The sequence below is a fragment of the Beauveria bassiana genome (genome assembly GCF_000280675.1).
Source record: "Beauveria bassiana ARSEF 2860 unplaced genomic scaffold BBA_S00020, whole genome shotgun sequence".
Classification (NCBI taxonomy): domain Eukaryota; kingdom Fungi; phylum Ascomycota; class Sordariomycetes; order Hypocreales; family Cordycipitaceae; genus Beauveria; species Beauveria bassiana.
Window position 1 is genome coordinate 1 of NW_007930855.1, and position 19135 is coordinate 19135.

Consider the following 19135-nt stretch of genomic DNA (forward strand, 5'->3'; position numbering starts at 1 on the left):
GTACTGCTTACTTATCTGCGTTACTTGCTTATTAACTACGTTAGATCTAACTAATATAGTATTTAATACTATATAATGATTATACTTACTATTTACCTTAGAATAATATAATTAGTACTAAATAAATAGTTAGTAGATAATTTTAGATATAATAACTTATTTATAAGGTAGTTAAGCTTAGGTCTAACTAGATAAGATAATATTTAGAGAGCTAGGATAAGGCGGCTAAGTAGAAGGTACTAGTATATATAGGTACGATATATAAAGGGGGTCGTAGATATATATATCGTAGGTAGATGCCTAGTTATGTCCGTGAGGTTAGCTATATAAAGGAAACTTAGCTTAATCTTTATAAAGAGAAGCTTGCTAAGTCATGGGTTAATTAATATTCTTATTTTAGTAGTATAGTTACTTTATAGGTAGAAGGTATTTACGCGCTACTTAAGAGCTACCTTAAAAAATTAATATTAGACCTTTTTAACGCTTAGAAGGCTATTAAGTAATTACTACTTAGTTAACTAGCTAAACTTTAATTAAACTAGGCTAAGTAATATCTATAGATACTAATTAAAATCTCTAGCTTAATTTATAGTATTATTTATAGTTAGGTATCTTATTAGGCCTTATAGAAGGTTAAGGAATAGTAAAAGTGTCTTTTATATTATAATATGCCTAATTATACTAGCTTATTCTCTTAGACTTATAGGCTGCCTTATACTTATAAGCTTAAAGAACTATAAGACTATGATTAGCCTCTTAAGCTTGAGAATTCTATACGTAGTGGTATCTTTATCGCTGTGGAAGTCCTTAGCTATTACGTGAGCCTCGCCGACGATTTGACGAGGTGGCTGCTTGGACGAGTTGGCTAAAATCCAGCACCTGGCGGGAGCTAAGCGGGTTTGAGGTGGTTGAAATGCAATAAAGGCCTAGGGCACAGCCCACATGTAGCAAATGCCACACTCTGTCTGGGCTATACGATGACTTTGAAAGCATGCCCTATGCGATACGCAGAGACCTGTTTGACACAGACGACTAGCATGACGGCAGCGGCGGTTGCAGCGCCGGTGACTGCCGAGGCAGAATCAGTTGCGCCAGTGTCCGGTCATATAGCTGAGGTATTTGAGCCCGCCACGGCCCAAACGCCGTTAGAGTCGTATCCCGTTAGAGTCGTATCATCAGAAATTCCCGAAATTTGTAGCACCACAATATGTGCAATCGGAGACTAGATAAGCGATGGACCTTAAGCATGCTCCACCTCGACAATGATTTACATGGAATGAGGTGCTTTACACCATTGTTATTCAGTCTCTGGAACAAGATAAACTGTAATATGGGGTCAAACTATCTAGTCTAGGCCCCAGGCTCTTTCATAGAACCTAGAGGACCGTGACAATAAATTTCTCATAGGATCTAGCGCCGAACTGTCCATTCACGATACCAGTCAGCCCATCCGGACGCTTCTTCGCATCACCGTCCATGCGGAGGAACACGCCCGGAAACGCAACACTTTCAATAGCCTTGGAGCCATCCGACTGGGGGTGAAACTTGAAGAGCTCGAAGCCACGGGCCGGCGGCGTGGCATAGAACTGGGTGTTGGCTACACCGCCGCCGGCTCCTTCGAACTTCTTCAGACCGGTCCCGTCAAGGCGGAGGTAAACGCCTGGAAAGTTGGACGACAGGATCGAAAAGGTACCATCCGCATGGTTCTCGATTTGGAGACGCTCCCATGACCCGACGTATGTCTGGGCGGCAGCGACGCCAGATCCTTTGCCTTCGAAAGCCTTGACGCCAGTGCCATCAAGGCTGAGAAAGATCCCAAAGCGCTGCGACTTGATGCTGACTTCCAAGAGAGTGTCCTTAGCCATGATGATGGATTTTATGAGACGAAATAATGATTTTGGTTTGAAAAGATGAGCCTTGATGTTCTGATGATTCAAGATGAGCGAGTAGAAAGATATTCTGCCGAGCTATCTTACGACGGTGGGAAATGAGACCATTATATACATGTTGGTCTGCGGCGGCCAAGGCTAAGAGAGCTTGAAATCTTTTGACGAGGTTCTTGGGCTGAAATCAGGCCGCAATGACACCATCGCAATATGAGACTTATCCAGTAGGAATGACGCGTTGACGAATTCCTCCTCCCACGGTGTAGTGCTGCATATACAACTTATAGGTTGGTGGCATTCTGCAGCATGGACTAAGTACGGCGCGGGGTATAAGCTGAGCTCTGTGCATTTCCATACCCTTCCGTGTCACGCAGCCTGGCAGGCTTGCCCAGTTCAATATATGATCATGCAGCATACGACATTGCATGAAGCTGAAGATGTATTGGGCGGGCTGAATGTGATCAATGCAGCATGCTCTACACATATCCAAGCACCCCGCCATTGACAGGTCCCTCGCTGAATTAGTATGCGCCACACGGGTTTGGCCCGAGTACCGCACGTGCTGCATCGCAGCGGTTGTGACAAGACGCCCCAGTTGTGGCTGCAGTCTTCAGCTCTCCTCCGGCACGCACAACACGGGCACTCCGGAATGCAACTCCACCACATCCGCCACGATATTGGCCTATCCCTTTGGCTGTGTTAAAGGAGCAAGTAGGTCACGAGATGCACAAGGGTAGGAGACGGAGAAAGTCATTCTCAGTACAGGCGTACGCCACAGTACTTTATGGTTACGTTAAAATTACTACTAAGGGTAAGTACCACAGGTTTTTAACATTGTGTGATTGGATGACCCTTGCAAAATACCCGCTTGCTCCTTTAACACAGCCAAAGGGATACACTGCCGCAAAACGGTCCAGAGCACTCCACAGACGCCGCCACGATGCACGTGTGGCACGCAGTGCAGCCGCCGCAGTGTAGAGTCTCGAGAGCGTGGCCAATGTCTCGCATCAGCTACATGCCTGTCTCTCTAATATCCTCTTGTAATGCAGATTGCATAATGCACTGCTGTGCAGACGTTTGTTTGATATTAGCCAGCTGTTTGTAATGCTTGTGATTGCACCTCTCGGTCTATGCGAGCTAGAGAAATGTCTTTCCAGGAAATTCCTCGGCTTAGGAACTTGGGCAGTTTCTTCTGGTCAGTCAATTTCGGCTTTTCTAGACCATAGATCTATCTCTACTAATGGGAAAAATTTAGTCCTTTTAATGAACTTATAGCCTGGAAATAAGTTAAAGAAGATTAGTATATTGATATATAGTAGGAGAAATAACTTAGTAGAGAATTTACCTAAGAAAAACGTGTTAAAACTATTAGAAAAAGTAACTAGTGTTTTTGAACTTCGTTTCCGCCTCCTTCCACCTGTTCCTGGCTAACTGGTATCTCCTCGGTCCTTTCTGGTTCGTTATATTCTTGAATAACCGCCGCATTGTTCTGTGGCTGTTCTTGTTCTGTGTCTCCCATTTCTTCGTCCTCCCCGAGAGCGGGGAGGTAGTCATCCTGTGGTGTCGTAGGGGCGGCTTCCTCGGACGTGTCCGCCATGTCCGTGTCAACTTCGTCTACGTTGCTGTTTGTCATGCCTCGTTGGGCGCTTGCCGGTTGTCCAGTGACTGGGGCCATCACTTCCATGTTCTGTCGTCTGTAGTCGTTTGTTCCAAGTTTCCTGGCGTGCGTTATCTGTGACCTTGAGAGTTTGTGGTAAGTGTCCCCAACTTTCTTGGGTCGTGCGTAGCACTGCCCGAAGTCTGCGTGGTGAGAGCCGTGGCAGTTGGCACATTTCGGAGTAATCTGGCAGTTTTCAGTATCGTGCTCGGCATGGCTAACGCCGCAGGTTCTACATATCTTCGTCGCCATACACTGCACGGGCGAGTGGAATTACCAGCAGTTCTGGCACTAGGCGAGTCGTGGGGGCTTTGTCATGAGGAATGAGTACGCTCCTAGGCTAGAGAAAGTGAGATTTTTCGCGCTGAAGCTGAAGTTTGCATCTAGTAGAGGCTCTTCTAGGACTGGATGTTTGCCAGGTGCAGAGATACAGGTGTCATTCTGCATTGGAGCAGGTTGCTTCATGGGCTTTTCCTGCGCTGCTTCTTCCTTCTTCTTCACCTCTGCGTAGACGCTTTCAGTAAATGGCTGCTGGAATTGGATGTCCATGTTGCCTGGTGTCAGGAAGAGGATAATGGATGGTCATTTTCTGAACTCCTGCGTGGGGAGGGGTCTATATATATAAGTCTGCAACCGGCCTAGGCAGTAATTGGGCACAATCTTTCCATTTCTAGAGCGCAGTAGCGTCTCGTATACATTGACGTCATAACTTCTCTGGTCAGAAAATTGGTGGCCTGGTAGCTCGTGGAAAGACTTTGTGAGGCGAGAGGCCGGGAGCCGGGTCTGCTGCGACCCGCGCAAACGCCACAGCTTTACCCTCTACAGATAGCACGGGCTCGCAAACGGCATTTGCAACTGGTTCAGAGGCATGACTCTCAAGTGCTCTGCTATTGCCCTCATTGGCCAACTTTTCGTGCGGTCAGCACTTCCATCATGTCCGGGGTTTTATTGCGTAGAAACATTTACCTACCATACCAATCAATCATTTGCGGTGGACGACGCTGTAATGACACGTACCTGGGCTGCCTCACAGCCCGTGCGAAGCCTCTGCCTGTCGAACAAGCGACGCTCTCCACGCAGCATCCGCAATAATACCAACGCTGCCCAAGACTCTGATATCCGAAATCATTCGGGTCGTCTACCGCGGTAAGTTCTATGCTTCTTCGGCAGTCAAGACCGTCAATGGACAATGTGTCATCGCGATGTGGCATAATGGCCAGAAAAACACCTGCAGAAAGTTTCTGAGTCTGCCCCTGATCATGCAGAGGCAGGGACTTCCCGTTCTATACATACGCCTGGATAAATGGAGGTAGACTAACGGTCGCTCATCATCTCTGTCACTCCTGATCCTCAGCCGAGTTGGTGTGTTGCGGAAACCGAGTCATGTCACATGCGCATGACAAACGTAGCAATTTGACCTGTTCTGCGTCTTCATGATTCTAATTTTGAGTTACATCTACATCCTTCATCCGAAGTCGCCCTCAAGGACCCGATTCATAATATGAAGAGCAACGAGAAAAGGGAAAAGAAACGTGCCGGCTTGTGGCCTGATATAGACACCTTTGTCCGGAAGCTGCTTCTGCAAGCAGTCCGCGAAAACATCCACAACCGCAACAGGAAAATCCGATTACAGATGGCCTTTAGAGCACCAACAGGTGGAAGGTAGACAGGGCAAACCTGCTCCCATTTCGGATGCATACTTCACCTAGCTCTTATATATTACGGTCTGCTATCTAGATGTTGTGAATGCATGACCGTAGGAACGGCCTTTCGCATCCTTGACATGGCTATTGCTGACAGTACTGTGCCTATATTTGTCAAAATTATGAGCATGAGACGCTTCAATGTGCGCATGCTCGGTTGGCTGCGGATAAGGTGCTGCCGGCGCAAAGCTCGCAAAGCTTCAGCAGCGAGAGACTCGGCACTGCCTTTGACGGGCAGCCTATCAGTCTCCACGTACACTAGGGCTTTATTTAACTAGATTTTTAGCATGAACCGCGAGCTCGGAAGGGATTGACTAGATCTTGCGCGTCTCTGATATTTGTCACAAGGCATTTTTAACCGCATGGTCGTTAAAGTTAGGTAGTAGTGTAATGCAGTGCAAGATTACATAGAAAGGTCAATAGCAGTACTACTTTTATTTTTAATAATATCTTAATTTATATAATTTTTTAATTTTCCATATAATAATAGTAATATAATATATTTTTAATATAAGTCATTTCTTTTATATTATAGTTTTAATTAATAATTAATAACTCTATTTAATATATATATTTACTATTAGAGGGATAATATTGTTAAACTAGTATTATATATAACTTAATAGTCTTATATATATAGTATTTACTATTATAAGCTTCTTCTAGTTCTTCTTAAGTCTTATATAATATTAAGTATATATATAAGAAATTTCTATTTTATTTTAATAGCGAAATAGCTATACTTATAACCTAAGAAGTAATATAATATTCATAATATCAATATAGTAACTATTATATAAAATACTTAAGCTTTATATATATAAAACGTTAATTAGTAAAGTAAGGCTATACTATAATATAAACTAGTAAAAAAAATTTAGGTTTCTTTTTAAGAAATAGTATTTTAATATAAGTAGAGTAAAGTTATATATTATAAGTAAGCTATATTAAGGCTTGTTATAGGTAATTTATTACATTAAGTATTCTAGTCTCTCAAAAGCTAGTATATCATTTACTATATCTAAAATATTCTACTAAGTAAGAATTTAGTTTATACTTTTATTATATATATAAGAATAGCTCTTATATCTATTTACTTACCTTAAATATAATAAGGAAAGTAATTATAATTTTATAATCTATAGCTTTAATATATATCAGCTTTATATATAAATAACCTATAATAGTAGTAATATAGCATTTAGGGCTAATATAAGGAAAAGAGATATTAAGTAAGACGTGTCTATAAACCCCTACCCTTCTATAAACCCTAACATTATCCTCTACGCTAGCAGAGCGTATTAGAAGACAGTATACACCTTGACTGCATTCTGTTATAGGTAAAAGAAACACATCCAAATTATTAGCTAACGTTTCATCAAAAACCGCTCTCCACATCGACTTGCGTATTTCTAGGGTATACCTTGAGCTGTAATGACGCAAGACCCTAGATATAATACCGTAGCGGTGAAGCGAAGATTTGCACTCTCGATGATACTATATTGATCATTCCGTTTAGCCTTGATAAACGTTCCATCCAGTTGAGACCCAGGAGCTTGGTCTGATCACCACTTCGAGGGTGAATCCTTGCCGCCTCCTACACAAAGGCGCGGACAGACAGCGCTGTGGCTTGTTCGCCTCGAACCAAACCACATGCCTTGTGCATGCTTTTTGACCTCCCCGGCTCGCTGTGCTTTGCTACACACCTCGGACATTGCTCGGCTGGTCCGGACCTCTCCGCCATGACGATCTTCTGCACGTCGTGACAACATTTAGTGGGCTTTGGCGAGGGCCTAGATGCTATAAGTATGGGCACCCTCCTGCTCTTGTTTCTAGTTTTCCAAGAGTTGCTCTTTAACTTTTTCTTTATCACTAAATCTAGTACAACAACACTACTACTACACCTCTCGAGAATCTCTAGGCAGGACAACCCCCCTCGAAAATGCCCCGCGACGCAGACTTCCTCAGCCCACGCGAGCTGCTGGTAAATGATGGGTTTGTTTGCAAGCTTGCTTCCTTTCGGAAACTGGGGGATCTCTGCATCAGGAATCAGAATCTGCCCGATTCTGATGTCAGCCTGATGCAACAAGCTGGCTTTGAAGAGAAAGCCTATGGCAGGGTGGTATGTCCCTTTTGTTTCTGACATGATTTCATTTACTTGCGTATTATCTAGATTCCACGGACAAAAGGCTCTTTCCACTCTCCCTTCCTGCTAACAGCTTGTCAGCTAGCGTCTTATCTGCAGCCGATCCCTATTCAATTCCTGACGGTAAGTTGCATGAATCAAGTCCCCTCTCGATCCATAGTCCACGCCGTCCCCTCCCGTCCCTCACTCACTAACGGTAGACAGGTCCGGCAAGTCGCTAATAACCTCAATGTACGCTGAAAAAATCGCATCGCTGCTGTTGTTCAATGGAGCAGCTCAGCCCCCCCCCCCCCCAAACATGCTTTCCATTCTACAAACTGACAATCACACACGTCTTTGTGACTGAACAGGGACAGTACAACTATACCGATACTGTATGCAGCACCGCCTTGAAACTTTGTTCTACCGCGCCAGACGATTACGGTACGTTTTGGTTATTGTGTCTCTGAACCCCCCCCAAGAGACGGTTGAAACTCACCCAACGCTGGGAAAAATCAGACAAGATATTCCAGGACATGGAGGCATTGAGACAGGACCCCGACAACGACAGCCTTCGGGACAAGGTCCAGAAGGAGATCAAGGATCGAAAGTACGAAATCGACATCCTTAAAGACCAGGCGTCCGCGTGGGGCTCGAATCTCCGAGCTTACAGCCTGGATGCGGAGGATTGCGAGACCAAGGTGCATCAGCTGGCTGCCCCTTTCCAGGGAACGACCTTGGCGGACATGTTGAAAGCCGAGATATCCGATCCCGAGCACCTCCAGATGGACCTTGATGCTCTGGATTGGACCAAGGTAGGTTTCTTCAAACCTCTTGACAGGTGGGCTGCAGTTGGCTGGCTTGTCTGCTTATGATTTGACTTTGTAAAATCAGGCTCTGCTCGAAGGTTTTGCCATGATCGATGACTTGCAGGATTCGCTGCAGGAGGTGCAAAAGATGGCCGGTATGTTCTGTTCTGTTCCAGGTGTTGGGCATGTCCTTGTGGGGCAGTCGAGCCTCCTCCGTTAACCCTGATAGCAGGAGCTTCAGGCCTTGTTGCAGACGATATAGCCGTGCTGCTAAAGTACGTCGAGGATCACCTGGATCCAGATGATAACCCTCTGGATGGCCTGGTAGAAGCGACCCTTTTGCGGAAATGGAAGACTCTGGAGCAAGACGGTATGTCAAAGGCCCCCGAGATGTACCAACTCTGTTTTCTGTTTGGGAACAAGAGACTGACTGCCTGATGCTGATTTTATTTGCCTTAGTTAATGATTTTCTGGATGCATATAAATAGTAAGATTCGATTAGGTGGGACTTTTTTCGGTGCTTAGACACAAATGATAGCGTTTGTGTAACCAGAAATCTTGACTTGGTCCAACAGAGAACAGGACGAACACATGAAATCATAATGAAAAGACTGGCCGGTAGAATGCGTCCCAGTGTAGCTCCAGCTTATCCAGTGTACTCAAATCCAGGTCTTCTGGGTTTTCAAGAGTGAGCTTCCAGAGTGTAAAGGGCGGAGGCTGCGCGTGCTCGTGGTCGTCGTACTGGGCTCGCTCCCTGTCGCGGAGCCAAGCGCCCGACTCGTCAACCTCGTAGACGTAGCGGTTCTGCCGGAGCTTGCTGACGAAATGCCAGACCTTGGATTCCTTGGTGTCGGGGTCGTAGCCGAGATCCGAATAGGTACCCGAGGTTTCGATGCGGAACCTGACAAGCGCGCGGCCATCGTGCACCGCGGCGGGCAGCGGCTTCACACCCATCAAGCGCGGCTCCAGCCCGTTCAGCCGATAGTGGAACCCCCCTGTAAAGGGGTATGCGTAGTTTTCCGGACCGGGGTCGTAGTTGGCGCCTGGTATGGGCAATAGCGTAAATGTGGCACTATACCCTTTCTCGCTGCTCTTCAGGCCGGCGATGACCGTCTCGGGAAATTCGGATGCCAACTATACAAAGTGTTGTCGTCAGTTTTTTTACTCGGATTGCACACTGTCATTATAGTTTCATGGTGCCAGGACTCGTACCTCGTCAGAAAATGTGGTAGGAGTGGTAGCTAAATCGAAGATGCATACGGATTAGCTGCGACCCTATAACCCAATTCAAAGGCAGTAAGTATGACTGGATGCTACCCACGCGTGTATCCGTTTGCATATTGTATATCCACATCTTGCATCGCACCCCGCAGATCTGCAATGCAGCTGGTTACATCGTCCACAGACATCTGCGAGTCCAGGATGACTGCGGGTTCTTTCAGGGTGTAGAATCGACAGGCATCGACCGCATATTGCAACTGAATGGCGAGTGTGGTCTGCAGCTGGAGGTATCGATCGTAAAACTTTGCTTCGACCTGAGCGTATGCATCCTTCTCTTCCTCGTAGTGGGCTAGCAGGCCGTCGATGGCCTCGATGTCGCGGTTGGCTTGGAGCACAATGAGCGTGGCCTGGACATATTCCTGACCTTGCTTGACAGCCTCGGCCTGGGCCTGGGCCAAGGCGCGGCCGTGAATGGCATGCTTGCGCAGGGTCAAGCGATATTCACTGGCTCCGTCGATGGCGGGATTCTGTTGCGAGGTGGCCCATTCCATCTGCTGGTCCGAGTCCAACTGCCACTCATCCCAAGCGGCCAGACTCATGATCAAGCTGGCGTCTGCGTCGGTCCCGTCGGAGCCAGAGACGTCGCCGCCCAAGGTCGGAATGTCAATCTCATCATCATCTCCCAGACGGTCGATTTTGCCCACGGCAGAGACGACATCGGAAATGTGAGGATACAGCTTCCCCAATGCTTTGGTATATTCCCACAGCTGCTTGAAGGCTTTGGAGCCGAGGATGACATCCTCGGCAGCCCCCGCCGCTTTCTCGGCCTTTTCAACGTCTTCGACGATTTTTTCGACCGCGCCTGGGTCGCCCGACCCCTTGCCGACGGCGTAGATTCCGGCCGCAAATTCTAAAGGCCGCGCGCAAACGCACACATGTCAGTTCGACCATGGCCTCGTGACCGGGTATTCAATAGAATAGGAAGAGAAAACACGGGGAAGCCACTCACGGAAGACGGCACCAAGGATTGTGCAGATGGCCAGGAAGGTCTGCCTCCTTATCCACTCGTCGAGACCGGTTTCGAACCAATCTTTTGCATGTCTCAGGTCTTCTTCATCATCACTGAGCAGCTTGTCACAGGCGTCGACGGTAGCTGCTGCCGCCTGGTACTTACCCAAGGCCTGCGACTGCAGATCGAGTCTGGTTTCCTTTTCGTGCTGCACAGTTGCCAAAAGGGTTTCCCCGGCCGCCTTGGCGTCATCGACACGGTCTTTGGCGGCCTGAAAGTTCTCGTATTGGTGCTGAAAAGCCTCGGCGGCCTTTCGCTGGGACTCGAGCGTGACGGCAAAGTCGTCAAAGGTGAGGGTCGGAGCAAAGTACGAGTCGGGACCGGTCATGGCACGGGCCGCCAGCTGCTGGCCCAGGGACACGGCTTGGGCCTGGGACAGCGCGTGCGAGCCCGCGGTGGCCGCCGACTTTGCCACAAACGAGCAGATGGAGATGGCGACGGCGGGCAACGACCAGCAGACGGCGAGGGCGACGCGCAGCTCCGTGTCCAGGAAGGCTTGGTAGACCGGGGTGCGGTCGTCCCCGTGCCGGTCGCGGTAAGAGACTTTCAGCTGGCCCTCGTCAAACTTGATCTCGGCTTGCAGGTGGCCAGAATCTGCTCCCAGCTCCAGCTCCGTGCGCTGATTGCCTTGGATCGAAACGCTGATGGGCTGATCGAGCACGGCGGCATAGATGACCATGACACAACTTTTGGCTCCACGCGTCGACATGTTGAGATGGACGGGCTGGTCGGCGGTGATTACCCGGGCATTGATTTCGAGGTCGGTCAATTCGTCGGCCGACATCTGGATCTCGGGCTCGGTCAATGCGAGGATATCCGTGTACATCTCACAGTAGCCTGGGAGCTGCTGTAGGATGGATGTTCCGTCTAGAAAGATTGAACGGTAACTTGGTCCCTGCAATGCAAAGGGGTTTTTTTTATTATTATTTATTTTTAGAGCAGTCTTGGAAGATTCAACATCGGTTCATACCATTGCGTTGTCTTCATCCTTGGACTCGTGGTTTGGGATGGCGTCCACCGACTTCAGCTGGCTGAATTTCAGCCATTGCGCGGGAGTGTTGGGCTGTGTGTTGGTAGACATGCTGCTTCAATTGGATGAGAACCAGGCTTGTGTAGAAACGAATGAATTGGCGGAAATCATTTACTTTGTATATCGGAGAGGACCGGTTAACCCGGGTGATGCTTTTACTGGCAGGCTACATTATCATGCTGCTGCTAGGAGGGGTACAACTGCATGCAGTGCGTGGTTTTTGTTTCCCGATAACTCCCCAACAGCCAGTTCTCTTTCGTGGAATAATTATGTCAGACTCACATCATATATATAATAAATACATCATGCTACTGCTAGGAGGGGTACACTGCATGTAGTGCGTGATTTTGGTTTCCCGATAACTCCCCTAATAGCCAGTTCTCTCTTATAGAATAATCATGTCAGACTCACATCATATATACAATCAACACATATCATATATATAATAAATACATTATGCTACTGCGTAGGAGGGTTACACTACATATGGTGCGTGGTTTTTATTTCCCTACAACTCCCCTAGTAGCTACATCTCTCTTATAGAATACTCATGTCAGACTCACATCATATATGCAGTCAAATACATCATGTCACATTCTTTCCATCATGTGAAATCGACCATATTTTGCATTTTCATGGTGTTGCCAAGGTCAAAACGCAACAAGGCAGCCAGCCGATCGACCCAATACTGCAACCCAGCCTTGCTGTACGCTTCCACGGCATTCACATGCAATTCCGAAGCAGACAGCTACAGTACAGTCGAACCAGGACTGACAATAAATAACCAGTTCTCTCCAAGTAAATGACCGTGTCGCATCCTCTGCATCTCCATCAACGACTCCTCAATTTGCCTCATTCTTTCATATTCACACCTGCGAGATAAGCACAGCCCAACATGTCCACCTCCGGCGACGACGAAACAAGATGGTACCCTATCGGACAGACGGTGGAAACGCCTTCGCGCGCTGCTCGACGTGCCGTGAAGGATAATGGTGACGATGATGGTGATGGTGCCACCTTTGCTTTTGCCGACGAGGACATGGGCAAATTGAACCGATATCTTCATGGTGGAAGAGTCTTGCCACTCGATAAAGACAGTTTCTGCCAAAATGTTGGCATCTTGGACCAGAGCAACATCACCGACCACATCTGGACCCAGATTGATAGTTTAATCAGTACTTACAAGGAGGCAAGTCGAGTCTTTTCTAGAACTCATGCTTTCCCAGCGCAGCCGAGTATTATATAGCTGATTGTGCTGACCTGGCCCCCAGATCTACAACGACTGCGTCGGTTTCCTTGGTGATAGCTCCCAATCACCCAGACAGGGGACAAAAGCGGATGGCGATGACAGCGCCTTTGATGCCCTCTGCACCTTTGACAAGATGAATACGCTTTCGTCTCAGATTTACGGCTACGCAGACAACGCCGGGGCTGATGACAGCTCGTATTACTTGTTCATGTTTGACCAGTGCAGCAAGTACAATGATGATGGCGCAACTGACCAGCAGAGGGAGGCGGCCAGGAAAGCCATTCTTGACGCCACGGAGGATTTGCTGAGTGATATCGCACCAATGCAGCTCCATGCTACAAAGGTCTCGGATGCCCTGAGTGTTTTTGAACTGGCATGTGATAAGAGAGAGGGTGCGCTCGTTGACTCTGAAACTAACATGACCTCCATTCTCAATGAGGATCTGGGAGACATTGACGACTTGCAGGCGAAGATTGATTCGCAGCTTATCGATATTGCGGCTGACCAGAAAATCATTGATTCAGGTCAGTCTAGAGACCACACCTTGGACTCAACTCTTTGCTTGGATGTTGACTTGAGGGTTTTTCTAGATCGCTATGATCAAAAAATGACCGCGGCATACGTTTGGATGTAAGCTTGCTTGCTCACCCACTCACCAAGTAGCATCCTCTGTGCGTCCTCCCACCCACCCCTATTAACCTAGTTGGCCATAGCCCCATCATCGGGACAATTGCCGCCCCCATCGTATTTGCGGAAAGACAAGCGGATATTGAGAAATACGAAAAGAAGATTGCGGACCTGAAGGCCCTGATCAGCTCCGAGAAGGACAAGATTGCATTGCATCAGCAACTGCAAGGCCATGTCACTGCAATGTCGGTAAGCGGCAACCATCGCCCGGAAGTTGCCTGACACCAACGATCCCCGGAGCTAAAACATCGGATGTGTTTTTTAGAAACAATGTCAGGACTTGAAAGCACTCATCGGTCCGGCTAGGGAGACGGCTGAGAAGCTGAAAGGTGGCTGGGACTTGATGGGAGATGAGATTCAAAAGGTGCACGATACCGCGGAGAAGTTTGAAACCAAGATCCCCGGCGTCAGCTTTGCTGAGATCCAGCTTGAATCTATTGTTCGGGAGTGGAAAAGGCTCTACAAGGGTGGTATGAAATCCCTTTTTTCCCCTTTGCCCTACTCAATGCTCGACATTTAATGTCCTTTGCTAACGCAATCATCCAATCCTCAGCCAGGGAGTATATCAAAACGGCGCCAGTCCTACCTAGGACTGATGTCATGTCTATTGATGACTACCATGATCAAATTAAGAACTTGATCAAATGAGCCGGCACATGGCCACGGCATACTTGCTTGGGTTGAGATAAAAAAAACAACCTATCAGACGTGTGACATATCAAAATGCAGTTATGCAATGCAAAGAGCTACCATGTAGATGTTGAATAATAGCGTAGCATAGCGATCCGAGAGAGTGCAGAAGGGCAATCTCGAGATGATACAGAAAACACTGACGGCAGCCTGTCGGATGATTGTACCCTCGTGGAAGACGACGCCCAACCACGCTCTGGAAGGAGGCAGGTGCTTCATGCCAGGAAGCAGTTTTCCAGAAGTATTTGAGTACAGGATTGTCAAGTTTCCGGAAAGGACAAGCTTTTAAAAAAAGAAAAAAAAAACAGAATCAATGAAAGCCAACTGCCTCACATAACGTGACAGATGACAGATGATACTATAGCCAATTGTCGCTGCAATACCTTTTTACTTTTCGTATTCAACACTAAGTCAAAGCGTGTTATAGCTCAAGGCATATACAATACGGCATATTCTCGACTCGACGTATATCATGAAATGCCATACATGACACCCTCGTGTCGGCCCGGGTTCTCTTGACCCGAACTTGGCCTGTCTGTCCACTGTCCACAAGTCGCGCATGTGCGGCAGTCATGGATGTTCGTTGTATCGAGCCCAACTCTATCGTCATGCGCTGTAGGATATAGGTATAGAGACGGAATCATTAATTGAGTTCGGGGACCTTGTGCTTTCCTGCATCGTCAAGAGAATTCCTTGCGTTTTCACTTTGGCTGCAAAGCCGGCATGCCTCTTTTTCTATAATAGGCACGCCCCATCCGGCGTGCCTGTTTAATGCAAAATCACGGCCATCTCCGGATCAAAGAGGGTGTCTGCCGGAACGCGGCCCGTTGCCGAATAGCCCCCACGGTGCGCCGCTAGTGAGCCTCGTAAGGCGTGTAAGAAGAGCCTGTCAAGGCTAATTGGCCTACACCTGCACCAAGCACAGTGTGCTACGCATACCTTTCTATTAGCTAAGCTAATGTCTAGGGTAGAATTACTTGGAGTAGAATGAGGAGTGAATGAATTACCGTGACAATGTAGACTGCTATACATGCACGGCTTCCCCCCTGTCATTTCTCCCCTTCGCGAAGCCCTTTTAGCTACGGACGTTGCCACGTGTCGGCGGTAGCGAGCGCCACACCTCGTCCGATCATGCCATGAAGCGGGTAAGGTGCTTTTTGCCGAGCTCGGGGGGTGGCGACGGCTACAGCCATCGCGACTCCCGAGAATAAACAAGAAAAAAAAAAGTTCGACTTTTGGACCATCACTAGTAACAATAAAGACTCTAGAAATATCATATCCTTGTAGTATATTTACGATCCCTGCTGGAACCAGCTAGAGTTTCATGACTCGCTCGGATAAAGCCTTTTTTAGTTGTTAATGTTTACACTATAAATATAATAAACTAGTTATATAAATGAAAAATATTTCTTGACTTGAAAAGACCCTGGAACAAGTGGCGATGCGCCTTTATTCGATAAGTTCCCTATCTTTTATAAGTATACTTATTTACCGCCTACCTAGGCACGAGTCAGAACATGCGTGCCTTCTCCGCGGCTATGCCTTTTTCCCGGTTCCCGAGTACCAGTCCGAGCCAGAACAAAATATGCCTTCTTCTAGTTAGCCGCGCCTTTGCTTTAGAATTAGCAGAGGTGGAGAAGCGCAGGCACATTCAAGTTTTTAGTTTTCCAAGGCCTGGGCACTTATTAGATTGGAGTGTTTCTTTGGCAAATTGTCCAGCTGTCGATTGTCGTATGGCTACCAAGAAAAAAAAAACAAAAAAAAAAGTATCGGTAGAAATCTCCATGCATATTTGCAGGGCGTCTATCGCCAATTCCCCAACGGCTGGTACGGGGTATTAAGCTGAATACCGTCTTTCGGTGTTGCTGTAAACCCGACCTACATGTGCCGGGCGTTTTGCAGAGGCCACTTTTTACGGTCTATCAAAGACCGAAATAGGTGTTAACCTACTTCACAAATTCAGTGTGGGGTGAGCTTGTGATTTTAAACGCGTGATGGGCGGGGGATAAATGAATAATTCCACATCCGTATTCTACTGACCGTTCAGGCACAGGTCACTTGCAGGGTTGTTTCCCGAATCCTTTTGTTTCAGTGCTAAATCAGGCAACTCTGTGTGTTATAGCGTCTCTACTGGCCCAAGTTACTGGCTGGCCACTGCTGATTCTGCTGCCACTGACACGACTGGCTTTACCAGGGGCTGGCAGGTATATCATGAAATACTAGCTTTGGTGTTGAAGTTGAGAGGTATTTTCTCAACATGATAGGTTAAAAACTTGGTGCGGAGCTACTACCGATGTATTCTAAATCAAAACGGACCCTCCTACACGTGTAGCATTGACCATTAAGCCAACAAAATCAGCCTTATACGGCCGCTAGGGTTAAAGAAACGCTACTATATACAAGGGAGTAGATAATTCCACCCAAGGCTGGAAAAGCGAGCGGGCAGCCAAACGCCTCAGCGCGTAGGTAACCTTTAGAAGACTGGGCTTGGCCCAAGTACTGTTACGGAGATCACGCAAACACCCTTGGAACGGCCCAACTGAGCCTTTCAACTGGAATCATGCCGTTTGCCTTGACCTGTATCTATAAAATGAGCTCCCTCGCCAGCTCCAGACCTAACGCATCATCGCTCACCTGCAGCCGATAACTGAGCAGCGCTACTCTATTCTTTGACGTTGTATCTGTTCCTTCGGCGCCATCTTCACCACAAAATCAGCGTCCTGTCAGGATTGAAAGCTATACTTGACTCAGAAAGCTTTCTGCAATGAAGCTGTTCCAAGTGTCTCTCGCCCTTGGGCTTCTTGTCCATCGGGGAGCTGCAAGAGTCGTACCGGGTGACGGCAGGAACGACGGAGAAGTGTTCGTCAACCCGCCACTTGACCCAAAAACGCAAAAAAAGCGTTACATGTCCAAGAGAGGAAGCTAAGTTACTAAACAGGAAGCATTCGGCAAGATCAACAGACGAGCTCAGTCAATTGACCGTGGGACAAGGGTAATTTAACTTGAACCAACCCTTGATCTAGCAATTGCTAAACTCTAACAGTTACAACACGTTCCTCGGTAAAGGCCGGAAGCACGATGCCGTGAAGCTGCGTGGAAGTAAGACGCAGAGGGACTTGCCTGAAGCTCTGACCAATGATACTATGGCCCACCTCATGTTCAACTTTACGGAGCCTACGGCGAACTTGACCGGCTTGAACCTTACGGAATATTTCGTGCCTGTCGACCCAGACTCCGCCATTGACCGTGCCCTGGCCAAACTGGATGAGGCCGAAGAAGATGATGAAGCCGGGCAGCAAGTCACTGCACGATTCAAACGAGACGGTGGGTCGACCTGCCTTGTTGAGACGAAATTAAACACAATCGAAACAAATGATTTCAAGTAAGTGCTGGATAGAAACTCAACTTTTGGAAGGCTTATACTGACTACTGGTGAACAATCCAGCTCCTACCTAAGGGCGATGGGCATAGACGCTTCTACAGCAGTCTCAGGCTATGGCCAAGAGGCAAGCGTGTCAGGTAGCTATCTAGACAAGGCTGAGGTAAGGGAGTCCTAAAACCTGCAACGAAATGATGGAGAAAGGCTAGGGCTAACAACGCATGCTAGATGACGCGCAACACTTTGACATATCTCACAATCGTCAGTATTGACCAGCAGGTGCAGTTGCCGGGAGACTATGTCTTTAACCTGGAAAACTACAATAATGAAACCTTTGCTCCAAGCCATGGCAACCGGTGGATTCGAGGTTAGACTATACTCGGCTCTTTCTTCCCTTTTACACACTGCTGGCTTGAAACTAAACCATTTCAAAAGGTTTCTCTGAAGGTGGCAAAATGATTATCCGACTATCATTTACCTCTACAAGTTCCATCACTAAAAATGAATTGAATGCAAGGTAAGCAAAGGAGTCGTTCCTAAGTATTAGCGCTAATATTCCCTAGTGTCAAGACAGCGCTGACGTACTTGGGAGTTTCTGGGTCGTTATCCGCTTCCGTGAAGAATAGCATAGATGAAGTGCAAAAAAACTCAAACATGGAGGTTTCCGTATTCTACCAGGGAGCAGTGGGTAACGCCATGAATGGAGGTTCTGGAGACAAGATTGAGGGAACTTCAGCCGAAAGCGCTCTTCGGGAAGTCAAATCAAAGGTGGACGCGTTTCTGGCAATGGCTTGCGAGCACAAATATAAATACAAGTAAGTCACTTGATTGCTCCGGTACAGGATTATTCTAAACAGCATAAAAAGGCCTCTACTCGACCGGTACGAACACCTTGCGGACTTTCCTCTTGAACAGAATGTTATAAGCTACCACCAGGCGGAGAGTATAGTACGTATCAGAGTATAAATCTTTCTTGGCTCGCTAGAAGGTATTACTGACATTCTATATAGGCTCAGATCGTCCTAGAGGAGCTTATCCGGTGCTCAGAAATGAGGACAGCATTGAAACGCAGTGAGTATAAAAGTCAGAAAAAGTCAAGAGTCCAGCTCTGGCATTCTAATACTATACAATAGTGAAGTACATTGACAGCAACACAAAGCAAGCCATCGACTTTGACTATGTTGACGTTACGCATCACGCCCGCGAGTGGGTAAGATAAAAATCCGACTAATCGAGAATGTATAATGTATTTGAAGTCGGACTGACATGCCGATGATTTTAGACTAAATCAATTGCCCGCGATCCAACCGATGCCAAGCAAAAAGCCCGACAACTTTTGGCTGTCCTCAATGATAAATTCGTCAACAAGTACCTACATCTTTTCAAGCCTAAAGACTACATATCCGGAATCACGGTAGGTGTTCTTTCTCTCCATCTTCTTGCTCTTGTTTCACCTAGTTGGAGAATTTTTTTAATCGTTTTTTAACACACAACACTAGGTGAAATATGGTCGCGACCGGACAGACGTAAATGTCCACGAGGTCAACGGTCGCGGTGACGATCTTAATAAAGACTTTGGCGGAGAGTATGTCGCACTCACTCATGTCCCTTTCCCCCCCATTTGTCAAGT

At 47.2% G+C, this 19135-nt stretch overlaps 5 protein-coding genes across 5 annotated transcripts; 2 read left to right on the forward strand and 3 right to left on the reverse strand.

Moving 5' to 3' along the window:
• Nucleotides 1–1376: 1376 nt before the first annotated feature.
• On the reverse strand, nt 1377–1865 carry BBA_06633 (Phosphoesterase family protein; the record flags this gene model as incomplete). Its single annotated transcript, XM_008601730.1, has 1 exon — nt 1377–1865. The coding sequence occupies one exon, from the start codon at nt 1863–1865 to the stop codon at nt 1377–1379; it is 489 nt and encodes a 162-aa protein (XP_008599952.1).
• Nucleotides 1866–3267: 1402 nt separating this feature from the next.
• Nucleotides 3268–3570, reverse strand: BBA_06634 (uncharacterized protein; the record flags this gene model as incomplete). The annotated part of the gene is made up of 1 exon (XM_008601731.1): nt 3268–3570. One exon carries the CDS (start codon nt 3568–3570, stop codon nt 3268–3270), a length of 303 nt encoding a protein of 100 aa, XP_008599953.1.
• Nucleotides 3571–7188: 3618 nt separating this feature from the next.
• On the forward strand, nt 7189–8618 carry BBA_06635 (uncharacterized protein; the record flags this gene model as incomplete). Its single annotated transcript, XM_008601732.1, has 7 exons — nt 7189–7368; nt 7474–7515; nt 7597–7623; nt 7743–7815; nt 7891–8186; nt 8266–8335; nt 8413–8618. The coding sequence occupies 7 exons, from the start codon at nt 7189–7191 to the stop codon at nt 8616–8618; spliced, it is 894 nt and encodes a 297-aa protein (XP_008599954.1).
• A 159-nt stretch (nt 8619–8777) lies between these two features.
• Nucleotides 8778–11551, reverse strand: BBA_06636 (uncharacterized protein; the record flags this gene model as incomplete). The annotated part of the gene is made up of 5 exons (XM_008601733.1): nt 8778–9314; nt 9393–9421; nt 9502–10311; nt 10411–11365; nt 11441–11551. 5 exons carry the CDS (start codon nt 11549–11551, stop codon nt 8778–8780), a joined length of 2442 nt encoding a protein of 813 aa, XP_008599955.1.
• Nucleotides 11552–12395: 844 nt separating this feature from the next.
• Nucleotides 12396–14084, forward strand: BBA_06637 (uncharacterized protein; the record flags this gene model as incomplete). Its single annotated transcript, XM_008601734.1, has 6 exons — nt 12396–12698; nt 12772–13273; nt 13340–13379; nt 13463–13625; nt 13714–13906; nt 13990–14084. 6 exons carry the CDS (start codon nt 12396–12398, stop codon nt 14082–14084), a joined length of 1296 nt encoding a protein of 431 aa, XP_008599956.1.
• Between the last annotated feature and the right edge of the window lie 5051 nt (nt 14085–19135).